Here is an 18,424-nt window from a genome sequence, read left to right on the forward strand (position 1 = left end):
ATTTCTTATGTTCTTATGTTATGTTCTTACACTGTCCCCATCAATCACTCCCAGGACAGGTACAGCACGGGGTTAGATACAGAGTAAAGCTCCCTCTACACTATCCCCCCATCAAACACTCCCAGGACAGGTACAGAATTATGACACTCAGGAACTAGTGAGTATTTGAAATTCTGCTTCAGAGACACTTCCATCATTCACTGACACATCATCTTTATGGAATGTCACAGCTGAAGATACTTATGTGAGAGATCACACACAATCAGAGGAAGAGGTGGCAGGAATCACTCTTTAGTCTCTGCAAAGCTTGACCTGTTTCGAAAGTCCATGTAGGTATATTGTAGGAGCTGTTACTGCTACAGAAGTAGCAACAATCTGACAGAATTTTTACACAACTCTCAAAGACTCTCTGCTGTTTAAATCTGAAAATATTGATCTGTTTTTCTGGGCTTTTCCACAAGGGCAGAGGGAGAAGTCTGGGAGGTGCAGTTATTTGGACTTCAAATGGAGACACAGGTAGAAGGTAGACACTCACACTCACACACTCAGTGTAAACACACACTCACACACTCAGTGTAGACACTCACACTCACACACTCAGTGTAGACACTCACACGCACACACTCAGTGTAGACACACACTCACACACTCAGTGTAGACACTCACACTCACACACTCAGTGTAAACACACACTCACACACTCAGTGTAGACACTCACACACACACACTCAGTGTAAACACACACTCACATACTCAGTGTAGACACTCACACTCACACACTCAGTGTAGACACTCACACACACACACTCAGTGTAAACACACACTCACACACTCAGTGTAGACACTAACACTCACATACTCAGTGTAGACACTCACACTCACACACTCAGTGTAGACACTCACACTCACACACTCAGTGTAGACACTCACACTCACACACTCAGTGTAGACACTCACACTCACACACTCAGTGTAGACACTCACACACACACTCAGTGTAAACACACACTCACACACTCAGTGTAGACACTAACACTCACATACTCAGTGTAGACACTCACACTCACACACTCAGTGTAGACACTCACACTCACACACTCAGTGTAGACACTCACACACACACTCAGTGTAAACACACACTCACACACTCAGTGTAGACACTAACACTCACAAACTCAGTGTAGACACTCACACTCACACACTCAGTGTAAACACACACTCACACACTCAGTGTAGACACTCACACTCACACACTCAGTGTAAACACACACTCACACACTCAGTGTAGACACTCACACACACACACTCAGTCTAAACACACACTCACACACTCAGTGTAGACACTCACACTCACACACTCAGTGTAGACACACACTCACACACTCAGTGTAGACACTCACACACACACACTCAGTGTAGACACACACTCACACACTCAGTGTAGACACTCACACTCACACACTCAGTGTAGACACTCACACTCACACTCACACACTCAGTGTAGACACACACTCACACACTCAGTGTAGACATTCACACTCACACACTCAGTGTAGACACTCACACACACACACTCAGTGTAGACACTCACACACACACACTCAGTGTAGACACTCACACTCACACACTCAGTGTAGACACTCACACTCACACACTCAGTGTAAACACACACTCACACACTCAGTGTAGACACTCACACTCACACACTCAGTGTAGACACACACTCACACACTCAGTGTAGACACTCACACTCACACACTCAGTGTAGACACACACTCACACACTCAGTGTAGACACTCACACTCACACACTCAGTGTAGACACTCACACTCAGTGTAAACACACACTCACACACTCAGTGTAGACACTCACACTCACACACTCAGTGTAGACACACACTCACACACTCAGTGTAGACACTCACACTCACACACTCAGTGTAGACACTCACACTCAGTGTAAACACACACTCACACACTCAGTGTAGACACTCACACTCACACACTCAGTGTAAACACTCACACACACACACTCAGTGTAGACACACACTCACACACTCAGTGTAGACATTCACACTCACACACTCAGTGTAGACACTCACACACACACACTCAGTGTAGACACTCACACACACACACTCAGTGTAGACACTCACACTCACACACTCAGTGTAGACACTCTCACTCACACACTCAGTGTAGACACTCACACACACACACTCAGTGTAGACACACACTCACACACTCAGTGTAGACACTCACACTCACACACTCAGTGTAGACACTCACACTCACACACTCAGTGTAGACACACACTCACACACTCAGTGTAGACATTCACACTCACACACTCAGTGTAGACACTCACACACACACACTCAGTGTAGACACTCACACACACACACTCAGTGTAGACACTCACACTCACACACTCAGTGTAGACACTCACACTCACACACTCAGTGTAAACACACACTCACACACTCAGTGTAGACACTCACACTCACACACTCAGTGTAGACACACACTCACACACTCAGTGTAGACACTCACACTCACACACTCAGTGTAAACACACACTCACACACTCAGTGTAGACACTCACACTCACACACTCAGTGTAGACACACACTCACACACTCAGTGTAGACACTCACACTCACACACTCAGTGTAGACACACACTCACACACTCAGTGTAGACACTCACACTCACACACTCAGTGTAGACACTCACACTCAGTGTAAACACACACTCACACACTCAGTGTAGACACTCACACTCACACACTCAGTGTAGACACACACTCACACACTCAGTGTAGACACTCACACTCACACACTCAGTGTAGACACTCACACTCAGTGTAAACACACACTCACACACTCAGTGTAGACACTCACACTCACACACTCAGTGTAGACACTCACACACACACACTCAGTGTAGACACACACTCACACACTCAGTGTAGACATTCACACTCACACACTCAGTGTAGACACTCACACACACACACTCAGTGTAGACACTCACACACACACACTCAGTGTAGACACTCACACTCACACACTCAGTGTAGACACTCTCACTCACACACTCAGTGTAGACACTCACACTCACACACTCAGTGTAGACACTCACACTCACACTCAGTGTAAACACACACTCACACACTCAGTGTAGACACTCACACTCACACACTCAGTGTAGACACTCACACACTTACACACTCAGTGTAGACACTCACACTCACACTCAGTGTAAACACACACACACACTCAGTGTAGACACTCACATTCACACACTCAGTGTAGACACTCACACTCACACACTCAGTGTAGACACTCACACTCACACACTCAGTGTAAACACACACTCACACACTCAGTGTAGACATTCACACTCACACACTCAGTGTAGACACTCACACACACACACACACTCGGTGTAAACACACACACACACTCAGTGTAGACACTCACATTCACACACTCAGTGTAGACACTCACACTCACACACTCAGTGTAGACACACACTCACACACTCAGTGTAGACACTCACACTCACACACACAGTGTACACATTCACACTCACACACTCAGTGTAGACATTCACACACACACACTCAGTGTAGACACTCACACACACACACTCAGTGTAAACACACACTCACACACTCAGTGTAGACACTCACACTCGCACACTCAGTGTAGACACTCACACTCACACACTCAGTGTAGACACTCACACACTCAGTGTAAACACACATTCACACACTCAGTGTAGACACACGCACACACACTCAGTGTAGACACTCACACTCACACACTCAGTGTAGACACTCACACTCACACACTCAGTGTAGACACACACTCACACACTCAGTGTAGACACTCACACTCACACACTCAGTGTAGACACTCACACTCACACACTCAGTGTAAACACACACTCACACACTCAGTGTAGACACTCACACTCACACACTCAGTGTAGACACTCACACTCACACACTCAGTGTAGACACTCACACTCACACACTCAGTGTAGACACTCACACTCACACACTCAGTGTAGACACACACTCACACACTCAGTGTAGACACTCACACTCACACACTCAGTGTAGACACACACTCACACACTCAGTGTAGACACACACTCACACACTCAGTGTAGACACTCACACTCACACACTCAGTGTAGACACACACTGACACACCCAGTGTAAACACTCACTCTCACACACTCAGTGTAGATACACACACTCACACATTCATGTAAACAGACACTCAGTGTAAATACTCACACTCAGTACAGACACACACACTCACACAATCAGCGTAAATACACACTCACACAGTGTGTAGAAAACACTAACACACTCAGCGTAGACACTCACACTGACGTACATTATAAACTAATATTTAACCTCCTCTTTCACACAAAGATTGCAGACAGGGTTTGACCTCGGAGATGTATCCAACCCGTCCCACGAATGCTTCATAACGTAGACACTTTGCACCCCACCCAGAGTCAGCACAGAATCATCACAGTGCCGAGAGCGGCCATTCAGCCCATCAACTCTACACTAGCTCTCAGAAATGTACCCCACCCAGGCCCTGTTCCCCCCACCCTCTCCCCTTGGCCCTGTGTTTTCCGTGGCCACCTCACCTGCACATATTTGCATTGGCAGATAAAACTCCAGAACAGGTGTGGGGAGTGGGGACAAGGGGGAAGCTTCATCATCTGAACCTAGTCCAAGAGTTCAATTTCACACTGATTTCACTCACCGCTGTTTTTTGCTCCTTTACCAAGCGCTTCTGTTGGTTTTAATCAGTCATTTATTTCAGTAAAAGTCACTCCGCACATTTTCAAAATTACTCAGATTAGAGTGTGAAAAGGATTTGAACCGTATTAAATTTCATTCGAACATCATTCCCGTTCCATGTGACAGCCATAAGTACAGAGAATCTTTGTACATTACTCCATAGATAGGAGCACCACCTCACAAGGAACGAATGAATGAGTTAGTAATCAGCCCTAATCAATCTGCAGAATTATCAGTGTCCGGAGAGCGGGTAGATCCAGGAGGAGTGCCCAGATTTCGAAGTTTCCAGTAGCCTCTACTTTATCCTCATTCAAAAAATCCAAGGAACACCGTACCAGTTCTCCCAGAGAAGGAAAAGGCGAGACAGAAGAAGAGTGAGGGGAGAAGGGAGAGGGGAGAGAGACGGGAAGGCAAAGAGTGGCAGAAGGAGATAGAGGGGGAGAAGGAGAGAATGAGGGAGGGAGAGAGATGGGAAGGGAGGGAGGTGGGGAGGGAAAGAGAGAGGAGACAATGAAAGAGAAGGAAGGAGAAAAGAAAAGAGAGAAAGAGGGAGAGATAGAGAGAAGGAGGGAGTAAAAGGGGAGAGAAGGAGAGAAAGAGGGAGGAAAAGAAGTCTGGAGAGATAGAGGGGAGAACAAGAATATATATTCTATTCACTCATCCCTCTTTCCACTTTCCCTTCCCTGCTCCTTACCTGCTGTCCTGCTCTGAACACAAAGGCATCAGTGACGCTCCACTCCTCTAAATCCTCCCAACATCAGGAACACCATCCCGGGATCCTCTGCAGGGCTGGAGATTACCAGCAATGCTGCTTCCCCTCTCTCACCCTTCCCTCTCGTCTCATCAACCTGAGGGTAGTTTTCTCCCCCTCCTCGAACGGTGGATTCGGGCAGAAGGGGTTGGGTCGGTTTCTGGAACAGAACCTCTTCAAACTTTCAGTCTGTCGCCTCATCAAAGTCTTGGCTTCACCTCCAGGAGAAGGTGGCAATTCTTCTGCTCGGGGAGAAGATGAGGAGGTCCACCTGCAACCTGGGCTTGAGTTAGGTTTTGTTTTTTTTTGTGTGTAGCAGTTTCTGTTCCGTGCTGCTAATAAGGAAAGATGTCTGTTGGCTCTGTCAGTGTGTGTGTGTCAGTGTGTGTGTGTGTGTCAGTGTGTGTGTGTCTGTGTCAGTGTGTCTGTGTCAGTGTATCTGTGTGCTGTGTATCAGCAGATAAGCTGTGTGAGAGTCTGAGATGCTGTGTGATGTGTGCGCTGTGTGGCTACAGAGAGCTGGGCTGGGCTATTCCACTGCTGCTGTTGTTGCTGATGCTGTCCTTGTTCCACAGGGACCCCACACTCGGTGTGTTAGGGTACACTGCCACCCTGAGAGCATTCCGACAAAGAGCAAGCAGCAACAGGAACCCAAACAAGAGTCAAGATATAACGACCCGGGTGATAAGATGACCCTTAACTAGTGGGCAGAGGCGGCCTGAGTACAGAACAAATCAGAAACACCCCCTCCCTGCCTCTGTAACCCCCTGCAGTCCCTACACCCTCTGTGTGAGTGTGTGTCTCCATGGATGTCTAAATGCATACAATTGTGTGCATCTATCTGCAAAGTAAGTCAATGGAACTAAAACTCTGCAGAGAAATGTAAAAGGTGCTGCAATTCAATATGAACTGTTATACGCCATTGTATAAAGGCCACAAGGTAAAAGGAAAAATGATAATAATGCAGAGAGATAGATCTCTGTTTAAAAATTACCCATTTCTTGAAGAGTTACTTGCTTGGTTCCTGGTACTCTGCTGCCACTATGTGGTGGCTTTGTAGATTGCTCACCACAATGCACAACACAAACTCATGACCTCTGCCACTGAAGGTGGACCAAGGTAATATTTTCGCCTGTTGTTACTGTGTGACAATACTGTGCCTTTAAGAAATGCTCTTGAGCCACGATCCTGAACAGGGTCTGTTGTAGCAGTTTTTTTAAGCACCCTGAGCTGTTGTGTCTACTAGCATACTGTATTGTTGCAGCAGACTAATTGTTTATGAAAGCTAGAATGCTAGTTTTAATCTGAATTAATAGCATTCTGCTCTTTCCCCCTGGGATTTTGCAGAGTGGGGCTTCATTTGGATGATTGGCAGGCATGGTCATGTGATGGGTGAAACTGGACTTTTCATAGATAATTCAAGCTCAGAGTTACTTGTGGTGTTGAGGGAGAGCGGAGTCTCCCTTTGCCACTGACTGAAGTTGGAGACTGAAAGCTGACAGAATTTACCTCTCTGAGGTTTTGCAGTTTTGAGGAAATTTCTCCTTCTCTGAAAACTGCTTCCCGGACCTCTGTCCAAAATGTAAAGAAGTTGAAAATCCAGCATCACGTGAGGGTGCTTAATTTTTGTGCTAACTGATTTTGAAGAAAGGTGTACGTCTATGGGGGTATTGCTTTACATTGGAATAACAGAAATAGCTAGCTGTTAAGGATTATACTTTGTGCTGTTTGTGCTGTAGTTTTTCTATGTTCTATCTGTTAGTCTTTAAGATATATTGTTTAGAAACTAACTGTTATGACCCAGGCCAAAAACTGTAAGATATTTTGTGAAATTAGCCTGGACTCTAAAGTTTTACGTTTGATTTTGGTGTGGGTGATAGGAAAGGGGATGTCTGAGTATTGTAATCAGTAAAGGTTATGCTGATTCTTTTTATTATATTCTAACTATGTTCTTAAATAAACGTTGTTTGATAAAAGCTCCCCAGTGGGTCACATGAATCATACCTGAGTGAAACACCCTAATGCTCACATGTTGTGGGGAGTTTCTTTTACGATGGTGGTCAGTTTTTAAAACTTAGATTCTACTTTAAAAACTCACAAAAGGCAGTCCACGTTCAAAAAGAAATAACCAAACTTTATTTATTTTAGAACTTAGAAATCATACAAGTCAGACAATACATTAACATACAGCCGTGAGAGGCCTTCGAATGGTCAGATAGCTCTGATTCAGCGCTACAAGACCCCTCCAAAGCTCTGGGTCACTCAGCCAAATTACAGAACAATTATACTTTTCATCATCTAGGCTACATCTTCTAATTAGCTTAGATTCAATTTCATTCAGTGTTAATATGTCAGTCCAATACAAGACAAATCACCTCAATCATTCACAATATGCCACTCGACACAATCATTTGTCCATTTAATTCTGGACATTTTTCCACTTGCCTCAGTCCACTTCCTGGTTGCTATGTTGTGAGGGACGCTTCTACTGTTCTACCGTCCCACAGGCACATTGCCAAGACAGCGAGATATACATCTCTCCAGGCCTATTAGAAAGATACTTTCTTATGTCTGGACAATGGGATGCCTCTATAATATTACATTAAATTTCAATAACTGTCCTGGGACTTAAAACTATTAATGCTCATTCTGCTGACTAATGGACTTCTAACATTGAACTTTTGAACCTTATCATTATATTTCTGCAACATTTGCAATTTTGACTGAAATGAAAAATACATTTATTAAAAATTCATTTAAAACATACATTTAATATTCCAATATATACTTTAAAATCATATTTTATCCATTTAATACTGTTATTGCATTCACATATGAGCAAACTGTTAACATTATTTTGTTAGGTTGAATCATTTAACTCTTCCAGTTTCTCTGTCGCCATAAACTAAGGACCTATCTGTGGATCTACCTAAAATCCCCTTCCCTATCACCCACGCCAAAATGAAACGTAAAACTTTAGAGTCTAGGCTAATTTCACAAAATATCTTGGAGTTTCTGGCCAGGGTCATAACAGTTAGTTTCTAAACAATATATCTCAAAGACTAACAGATAGTTTCCACTTTATAACCAGACAGGGAATGACACAAGGAAAAGCTGGTTAATTTTGGGGAGGATCCAGATCCTGGAATTATTTAAATGATCCGTTTGCTAAAGTGCAAGTTAACTTTTTGTTTGAATGTTCTGGGCAGTTTTAGTTAGAACGTTGAAGAATATTTTAGAATGTTTTGTATTGATTCTGATTTGATTTGATTTGATTTATTATTGTCACATGTATTAACATACAGTGAAAAGTATTGTTTCTTGCGCGCTTTACAGACAAAGCATACCGTTCATAGAGAAGGAGAGAGTGCAGAATGTAGTGTTACAGTCATAGCTAGGGTGCAGAGAAAGATCAACTTAATGCAAGGTAGGTCCATTCAAAAGTCTGACAGCAACAGGGAAGAAGCTGTTCTTGAGTTGGTTGGTACGTGACTTCAGACTTTTGTATCTTTCTCCCGATGGAAGAAGGTGGAAGAGAGAATGTGCGGGGTGTGTGGGGTCCTTAATTATGCTGGCTGCTTTGCCGAGGCAGCGGGAAGTGTAGACAGACTCAATGGACGGGAGGCCGGTTTGCGTGATGAATTGGGCAACATTCGTGACCTTTTGTAGTTCCTCAGCTGCGGCGGTGGAAGTTGCCACGGCAGTCAAACCGTGAGCAGAGTTTTCAGAGCAGGCTGATGGATGTGGATTGGTGAGATGGAAGCTCTTAATTAAAAGATTTAATTTTTCAGCTCACACGGTAAAATATGATTCACCGAACATTCCTCAAAAGAACAACCTTTGGTTAGGCACACAGGTAAACACTCTTTAGGCAAATCACCCTTATAGATAGAAAATGCTGCAAAAACTCAACAGGATGTGGCAAGGAGAGAAAACAGAGTTAATGTTTTGAGTCCTTTGGGTCTTTATCAGAATGTGTAGGAGCTCTGAGAGATTGCAACAAAAAGTAGCAACTTCGAGAACAAAAGATAGATGGTCTAGTGAGGAAGGGGATGCGGGTTTGCACTGAGGCGATACTTGTATGGGATGTTATTAAAAAAAAAGGTTTTAAGATTGAGGAAAATTTTTAAAATCTAAAGCTGCCAAACTCCATGTTGAGTTCTGACGTCTGCAACGTGCCACACTGGACGATGAAGTTCTGCTCCTTCAGCTTACTCCGAGCTTCACTGGAATGCTGCAGCAAGCCAAGGATGGACAAATGGGTATGGGAGTGAAAATGGCATGCAACAGGAAAGCTGTGGTCACACTCGCCAACTGAGCTAACGTGTTCTGCAAAAGCAGTCACCCAGTCTGCCTTCAAGTTTTTTTAAGTTTCTATTTATTATTGACACAAATGGACCTACATTAACACCACAATGAAGTTACTGTGAAAACTCCCCCATCGCCACACTCTGGCACCTGTTTGGGTACACTGAGGGAAAATTTAGCATGGACAATGCACCCTAACCAGCACGTCTTTCCGACTGTGGGAGGAAACCGGAGCACCTGGAGGAAACCCACACAGACACGGGGAGAATGTACAGGCTCTGCACAGACAGTGACCCAAGCCGGGAATCGGTCACTGGTGCTGTGAGGCAGCAGCACTAACCAATGTGCCACCGTGCCACCCCAATATAGAGGAGGCTGCATTGGGAGAAGCAAATACGATAGGGCAAGTTGAAGGAGATGCAAGTGAAACACTGCTTAACCTGAAAGGAGTGTCTTGGGCCTTGAACAGTGAGCAGGGGGGAGATCAAGGGGCAGGTCTTATACCTTCTGTGATTGCTCGGGAAGATGCCAAGGGAAGGGAATGATCCTGGGGGGGCATGATCCCTGTGGAATGCTGATAGGGGCGGGTGAAGGGAAGGTGTTTCATGGTGAAATCATGCTGGAGTTGGCAGAAATGGTGTAGGGTGACTCTTTGAATGAGGAGGCTGGGAGAGTTGGTATAATGTAAATGGTAAAAATCTGGCAAAAATCTGAGCAATGATTTTGTACTCGATGCATTTATAAATTCAGGATGCACCTTAAAATGCATTTGTTCAGCTTCCGCTTCCTGCATCCACCTTACCCCAGCCCCCCGCTCCCCCTGCTCCACCCCAGCTCCCTGCTCCACCTGCCCACCGTCCCGCTCCACCCCCACCCCCCACCCCCCACCCCCCAGGTATTCACAGGCATTCGGCCTCTGATTTTTCAGATAAGGGTTCTCCAAGGCAGCCTTCACAACACACAACAGCACACTGTCGCTGAGCAGAGTCGCTGAGCAGAGACTGATAGCCAAGTTCCGCACACGAGGACAGCCTCAATCGGGATCTTGGGTTCATGTCGCACTATCTGTAACCCCCATGACTTGCCTGGGTTTCCAAAATCTCACTAACTGTCCTGACTGGAGACAATACACATCTCTTTAACCCGTGCTTAATGCTATCTCCACTCACATTGTCTGCACCTTTAAGACTTGATTACCTGCAAAGACTCGCATTCTAATCAGTATTATGTAAACTGTGTGTGCCTTTATACGCCCTGTTTGTGATCAGAACTCCCCACTCACCTGACGAAGGGGAAAAGCCCCGAAAGCTAGTGGCATTTGCTACCAAATAAACCTGTTGGACTTTAACCTGGTGTTGTGAGACTTCTTACTGTACCCACCCCAGTCCAATGCCGGCATCTCCACGTCATAATTGCAACATCACATCCCTGTTCCTGTACTCGAAACCTCTCGCAATGAAGGCTAGCATACCATTTGCCTTCTTTACCCCCTGCTGCACCTGCATGCTTACCTTCCGTGACTGGTGCACAAGGACACCCAGGTCCCTCTGCACACTCCCCTCTCCCAATTTACAGCCAGTCCGGTAGTAATCTGCCTTCTTGGGATTTTGTTTCCAGAGTGAATAACCTCATGAATGAGGTAGCAATCTAGTAAATGTAACGTGAGGGCTAACAGCATTTTTTTGCATTCAGTTGCTGCTTATGAGAGAATTTACTTTGTGATCTGTCGGTGTTCGATGTGTTTTGTTGCGTGTTTTTGTTTCTGTTCAATTTTAAGAGAAGGTTGAAAGAAGTGTTCAAAATCACCAGCATGGAGTAGATTGAGAAAAACTGCTCTTATTGCTGAAAGGACAGAGAACCAGATAATACCAATTTAGTGACTGGCTAAGGAACCAACAGCAGCGATATGAGAAGCACCCTCTTTCGCAGTGAATGGTTAGGGTTCGGAACGCACAGCCCGAGAGTCTGCTGGAGGCAGATTCAAATCGTGGTCTTATAAAAAGAATTAGATAATCACCTGAAGGGAAAGATTAGCAGAGCCATAGAGCAAGGCTGGGCCAGGCGGACTAACTGAGTCTCCCTTGCAGAGAGCCAGCACAGACACAATGGGCCAAACGGTCTCCTGTGCTGTAACCATTCTGGTTGTTGCAAAGCTCAAAGGAGGTGTGATGATAAAGACCAACTTTATTCCCTCCACAAGTGTTTCTTCCTGTGTTTGTAGGTAGGTTCTTTAACAGGAATAGGTGGAAGGGGCCAATGGTCTCCTCCTGATCTTCTGTCCCTTCACAACACACACACACACACTGAGAATCTTGCATTGCCAGAGTCCACTGATTCCTATCAACTCCATCTTTTGGAAACAGACAAATCAAGTTGTGCCTCTTTATTTATGTTACTAACTTTATGACAATAGATAATATTCACAATTTATTTTTAACAGTTTCTTCCTGAGGACTGAAAACTGATGAATGTGTGTGTGTGTGTGTGTCTCGAATCATAGAATCACTACAGTACAGGAGGCCATTCAGCCCATCGAGTCCATACCAACCACAAACCCATCCAGGCCCTATTCCAGCTACCCCACACCCACCCTGCTGATCCCCCTGACACTAAAGGGTCAATTTAGCATTGCCAATCCACCTAACCCACCCATCTTTGGACTGTGGGAGGAAACCCACACAGACACGGGGAGAATGTGCAAACTCCACACAGTGACCCAAGGCCGGAATTTCAACCTGGGTCCCTGGCGCTGTGAGGCAGCAGTGCTAACCCACTGTACCGTCCCATGGGCGGACTGGGGTGGGGGACCGGGCAGGGGAGATAATTTGGTGCACAGGGTTCCACACAAATGATACCCAACTCCCACCTTCCCAGAGCTTTAGAAAGTTCATTATTTCTTATACAAGAACAAATGTTAGTGATACAGGCGGCCAGCATTCAAAGAAGTTTCAGCTGGAGAGTTGCTCATTCCTCTGTTCTAATTAAGAATGAACACAAAGAATGAACAGCTCTGGAACTTGAGGTGGGGCAAATACACTCAAACTAATCATTTAACAATTAGATGTTGGCCTGGTATGCAGATGGTGGAAGGTTCAGCTGATCAGATACACTAAAATTAACTCCACCAGCATTTAGCTTTTGAGGTGCAAGCATTAAAATGGCTCAAGGTTCTTCTCAAAAAAAATTTGGGGAATCAGAGGGTTCCTCATTCTGGGTAGAGGTATCAAAGCAAAATACTGCAGATGCTGAAAATCTGCACAGGAAGTGCTGGAAAAGCTCAGCGGGTCTGGCAGCATCAGTGGAGAGGGAAACTGACTTAATGTTCCAAAGAGGAGTCGCGTCAGACTTCTCATTTCTGATGTTCCTGGAGATGACATCACATAGATACCATCTCCTAGCTGACAAAACTGCCTTTTCCCTCCAGTCAGTATTTGGGGGGGGGGGGGGGGAAAGGATTTTTCCCACCCTGCCCACCATGGGAATCATTGCCAGCTGGGTGGCGGGAGTGGGGTATGGGACTATGCAAAGGTCCATTGACTTCAAGCAGGATTTTCCAGTCCTGCGGCGAGTGCAGCTGGACAATTCCACCCGGGAAATGCTAATGCCGAAGAGTTTTCCACCAGGATTATGTTTGCAGCCCCCCCCCCCCAGGGAATTTAATCCTTCATATCTGCTTGATCCAGGGTAATCCTGGAGGGCTGGCAATCCTAAACGTGTCTGCTGTCTGTCTCCGCTATTTCCTGTTTTTATTTCAAGTTTACAGAACACTTTTGAGTTGATTTCTTCAATCTCTCTCTCTCTCTCCCGGTCAGAGACTGGAAAGCAGAGGTTAAATACAACCAGATGAGTACGGGAGGCCAGCCTGAAATCTCAGCTCTCGCTGGGGTCAGAATCATCACCTCACCGGGCATCGCGCTGGGACCAGCAGCCTTGCCTGGGTAGGCGCTCAGTATCGCGTGCACACCGTGCCTCTTTGCGGGAGCGAGAGGTGCAAAATTTAAACTAACCCACCCACTGGGAGAGTGCAGCCCCGTTGTGGGGGGTGAGGTGCCGAGGGGTGGAGTGTCCAGCGCCAAGGTGGGGGTGGGGGGGGGAGTGTGTCTGGCGGCAAGGGTGGGAGGGTCTGGTGCCGAGGAGGAGAGAGGGTGTGGCACTGGGAGGGAGGGTGAGGCACTGAGGGGGAGGTGAGGGGTCTGGTACCGAGGTGGGGGAGAATCCAGTGCAGAGTGTGGGGGAGGGGGGGAGGGTGGTGTGGTGCAGCACTGGTGGGGAGAGGGGGTTGTGGCACCAAGGTGGGCGGGGAGAGAGTGTCCCACACCGAGGAGGATTGTTGTGGGCATCGCCTCTGTGTGAGTTGTCAAACTGAGGTCCAGTCTGTCCTGTCAGGTGTGTGTCTCCCATGGCCATATCTGGCAGAGTTGGGCATCCCTCAATCAATATATCAGTAAACACTTTTATCCCCAGGTTATTTACAGCATGGTTATGGCAGCTTGCTGTGCACTGAACAGTTCCCGCCTTTCCAACATTACAATAACCACGTTTCACATGCACTTCATTGGCTGAAAAGCACTTTGGAGATGTTCCCTGCTGAAAGGTGCTATATAAATGCAGGCTTTGCTTCTTCTGTCGATGATTCTGATGTGAAGATTTATATTTCGAGGGGAAGTGGGGGTGGGGGGGGGGGGAGATTAACAAGTAGCAAATAAAATAAATCCCACCATGGGATTGGGTAGTTGTTTCGATCCTAACAGCTGTGTTATCAGTCTTTGCGGAGTTCCAGAAACAGGTCATGTGTGGCCGTGAAGAGGAATAACAAAGACCGAGATGTCATCACCCGAGCCGAGCCTGTCATTGGACAGCCGCCAGCCACGTTCCTTCAGGATTCCGCGGGATCTCATCACCAGTTCCTGAGCAGCCAGTGTGAATCTGTGCGGAGAGAATTACACACAATCACATACAATATACAGCACAGGAACTGGCCACTTGGCCCAAGTAATATGTGTTGATTGTGATGGTGCTGTGCCTTTAAGAAATGTGTTCCTATCATGTTCCTTGCAAGGGGTATGTTTAAAATTCAGTTCTGTTCTACTGAACCAATTGGTCTGCACCAGGCAGCACGCATGCTGAGAATACAGGCTAATGACTGAATTCAGCTAGGGATATGTTCGTTCTAATCTGAGTTAATGTATTTTTCTTTATTTGGTCTTTCCCTAGGGTTTCAGAGTAGGGTTTTAATTAACAGAGACAGTCATGTGTTAAGGGGAGGAGCTAAGATTACAGGGAAAAGCAGGCAGTTACTGTCAGATTCTGAAAGAAGCAAGAAGTCTCTATCTCTCTCTCTCTGGAGGCTGCTGTTTGGGAGCTGCCAGGAGAAGTAGTTTACATAGAAGTCTACAAGATTATGAGGGGCATGGACAGAGTGGATAGCCAGAAGCTTTTCCCCAAGGTGGAAGAATCAATTACTAGGGGGGCATTGGTTTAAGGTGCGTAAAGGCGAAAAGGAGATAAGAACATAAGAAATAGGAACAGGAGTAGGCCATCTAGCCCTTCGAGCCTGCCCCGCCATTCAACAAGATCATGGCTGATCTGTCGTGGCTCAGTTCCACATTCCTGCCCTCTCCCCATAACCCTTAATCCCCTCGCTTATCAAAAACCCATCAACCCGCGTCTTAAAAATATTTAGCGAGGCAGCCTCCACCACTTCAACGGGCAGAGAATTCCAGAGATTCACCACCCTTTGAGTGAAGAAGTTCCTCCTCAACTCCGTTCTAAACCGCACCCCCTTTATCTTGAGGCTGTGCCCCCTAGTCCTACTATCCTTTCTGAGCAGGAAGAATCTCTCCACTTCTATCCTATCCATCCCATTCATCATCTTATACGTCTCAATGAGATCTCCCCTCATTCTTCTAAACTCTAACGAGTACAAGCCTAGTTTATTCAGCCTCTCCTCATAGCTCAACCCCCTCAACTCCGGTATCAGCCTAGTAAACCTCCTCTGCACTCCCTCCAAGGCCAAAATATCCTTGCGCAGGTGCGGCGCCCAAAACTGCACACAGTACTCCAGCTGCGGCCTCACCAATGCCCTATACAGCCGCAGCAAGACCTCCCTACTTTTATATTCAATCCCCCTCGCTATGTACAAGGCAAATCTGTTACTCAGAGGGTGGTGGGTGCCTGGAAGTCACTGCTGAGGGAGGTAATGGAAGCAGATAGGATAGTGACTTTTAAGGGGCGTCTTGACAAATACATGAATAGGATGTGAATAGAGTGATATGATTCATAAGAACATAAGAACATAAGAACATAAGAACATAAGAAATAGGAGCAGGAGTAGGCCATCTAGCCCTTCGAGCCTGCCCCGCCATTCAATAAGATCATGGCTGATCTGTTGTGGCTCAGTTCCACTTTCCCGCCCTCTCCCCATAACCCTTAATCCCCTCTCTTATCAAAAACCCATCAACCCGCTTCTTAAAAATATTTAGCGAGGCAGCCTCCACCACTTCAACGGGCAGAGAATTCCAGAGATTCACCACCCTTTGAGTGAAGAAGTTCCTCCTCAACTCCGTTCTAAACCGCCTCCCCTTTATCTTGAGGCTGTGCCCCCTAGTCCTACTGTCTTTTTTGAGCGGGAAGAGTCTCTCCACCTCTATCCTATCCATCCCATTCATCATCTTATACGTCTCAATGAGATCTCCCCTCATTCTTCTAAACTCTAACGAGTACAAGCCTAGTTTATTCAGCCTCTCCTCATAGCTCAATCCCCTCAACTCCGGTATCAGCCTAGTAAACCTCCTCTGCACTCCCTCCAGGGCCAAAATATCCTTGCGCAGGTGCGGCGCCCAAAACTGCACACAGTACTCCAGCTGCGGCCTCACCAATGCCCTATACAGCTGCAGCAAGACCTCCCTACTTTTATATTCAATCCCCCTCGCTATGAAGGATAGGGCGTTTTAGTTCAGACAGACAGCATGGCCAGTACACGCTTAGAGGGCCGAAGGGCCTGTTCCTGCGCTGTAATTTTCTTTGTTCTTTGTTCATTATCACCAAAGTTGAGTTCCTAAAATAATCTGGCTTGTGGGATCTTGCTGTGTTTAAACTGATGGTGACTGCTCTTCAAAATGTTGATTGACTTGGGAACATTCTGAGGTTGTGCAAGGTGCTATGTAAATGCAGGTCTGTTGCAACATTTTGCATAACTTCCTTTTTATTTCAGTGCGCCCCCCCTGGATATGCGGGATTGATTCCATGAGGGAGATCACTTAGACTTTAAGAAAACCCCCATTAAGAACATATGTTGTTATGTTCTTTAGACTTTAGGGAAACCCCCATTAACTCCACAAACCTGTTGGGATTGTCAGCCTCGCAGTTGGACAGAACGTGGATGACCGTGTCAGCTACCTCTCGGTCCGAGACCACGTCCCACAGGCCATCGGTCCCCAGCACTATCACATCGTCCACTCCATGCTCATGCTTAGTGACGTCATACACTTTCACCTGTCAAAGTTAACAGCAGAAGCTAGCTTTAATCAAACTAACACCTCAGTGACATCAGTTATGTTATACTTACAGCATGAAAAAACCAGGCCCTTCAGCCCAGCAGAACTCTGGTAGTATTTAAGCAGAAGCAGAGCTCCAAAAGCTAGTGGTTCGTGCTACTAAATAAACCTGTTGGACTTTAACCTGGTGTTGTGAGGCTTCTTACAGTATTTATCTACGTCATCCCCAATACAGTCTGCTATTATTTTCTCCCTCATGTGTTTAAGTTCCTTAAATGTAGAATTCATAGAATCCCTACAGTGTAGAAAGAGGCCATTTGGCCCATCAAGTCTGCACCAACACTCTCACCCAGCCCCTTTTTTTTCCATGCTCGTGGGACATCGCCGTCACTGACTAGGCCAGTATTTATTCCTAGTTGCCCCAAAGGCAGTTGAGAATCAACCACATTGCTGTGGCTCTGGAGTCACGTGTAGACCAGACCAGGTAAGGACGGCAGATATCCTTCCCTTAGGGACATTAGTGAACCAATAGCGATCCCTGAAGTTCCACATTTTTACCTGTAGATCCCCCTGAGACTAAGGGACAATTTAGCCTGGCCAATCCACCTAACCCATAGATCTTTGGACAGTGGGAGGAAACCGGTGCACCCGGTGGAAACCCGCACAGACGTGGGGTTCAAACTCCACACAGTCACCCAAGGCCAGAGCTGAACATGGCTCCATGGAGCTGCATGGCAGCAGTGCTAACCATGGTCCTAATGTTGGAGGGAAAACCCTCAATGGAATCAAAGTCTCTCTGCATCTACTGGATAACCCATTTTTTGATGAATTCCGTTGCTGACTCTCACCTCTGGCACGCACGACAGGAAAGGTTTGATATGGATATTGGAACAATACACCTTCAGGTTGTGATCGCCCAGTCCACGAGTCACTCCAATGGTTGCCATGACACGAGCCTGCGGGGACAGCGTCAATCAGTCAACACCTCAGTAATTCTCATTCATCGGGGTAAACCTCCCCCCCAACCCCCTCCCCA

General features: G+C 46.3%; 2 protein-coding genes across 4 annotated transcripts in view; both read right to left on the reverse strand.

Moving 5' to 3' along the window:
* tafa3b (TAFA chemokine like family member 3b) overlaps window positions 1–6,067 on the reverse strand; it is a 78,411-nt gene extending 72,344 nt beyond the window's left edge. For all 3 annotated transcript variants that reach the window (XM_080209715.1, XM_080209717.1, XM_080209716.1), the window contains exon 1: window positions 5,528–6,067. In XM_080209715.1, the coding sequence (XP_080065841.1) occupies window positions 5,528–5,556 (29 nt within the window). In that variant the 5' untranslated portion in view covers window positions 5,557–6,067. The remainder of the gene's footprint in view (window positions 1–5,527) is intronic.
* Window positions 6,068–14,578: 8,511 nt separating this feature from the next.
* Window positions 14,579–18,424, reverse strand: part of LOC145356800 (protein phosphatase 1H-like) — a 43,597-nt gene continuing 39,751 nt past the window's right edge. The window contains exons 8-10 of the mRNA XM_080209677.1: window positions 18,237–18,344; window positions 17,235–17,386; window positions 14,579–14,818 (exon numbers count right to left, since the gene is read on the reverse strand). Of these exons, the coding sequence (XP_080065803.1) occupies window positions 14,680–14,818; window positions 17,235–17,386; window positions 18,237–18,344 (399 nt within the window). The 3' untranslated portion in view covers window positions 14,579–14,679. The remainder of the gene's footprint in view (window positions 14,819–17,234; window positions 17,387–18,236; window positions 18,345–18,424) is intronic.

This window comes from Carcharhinus amblyrhynchos, chromosome 22, assembly GCF_965287045.1.
Source record: "Carcharhinus amblyrhynchos chromosome 22, sCarAmb.v2.hapA, whole genome shotgun sequence".
Taxonomy (NCBI): domain Eukaryota; kingdom Metazoa; phylum Chordata; class Chondrichthyes; order Carcharhiniformes; family Carcharhinidae; genus Carcharhinus; species Carcharhinus amblyrhynchos.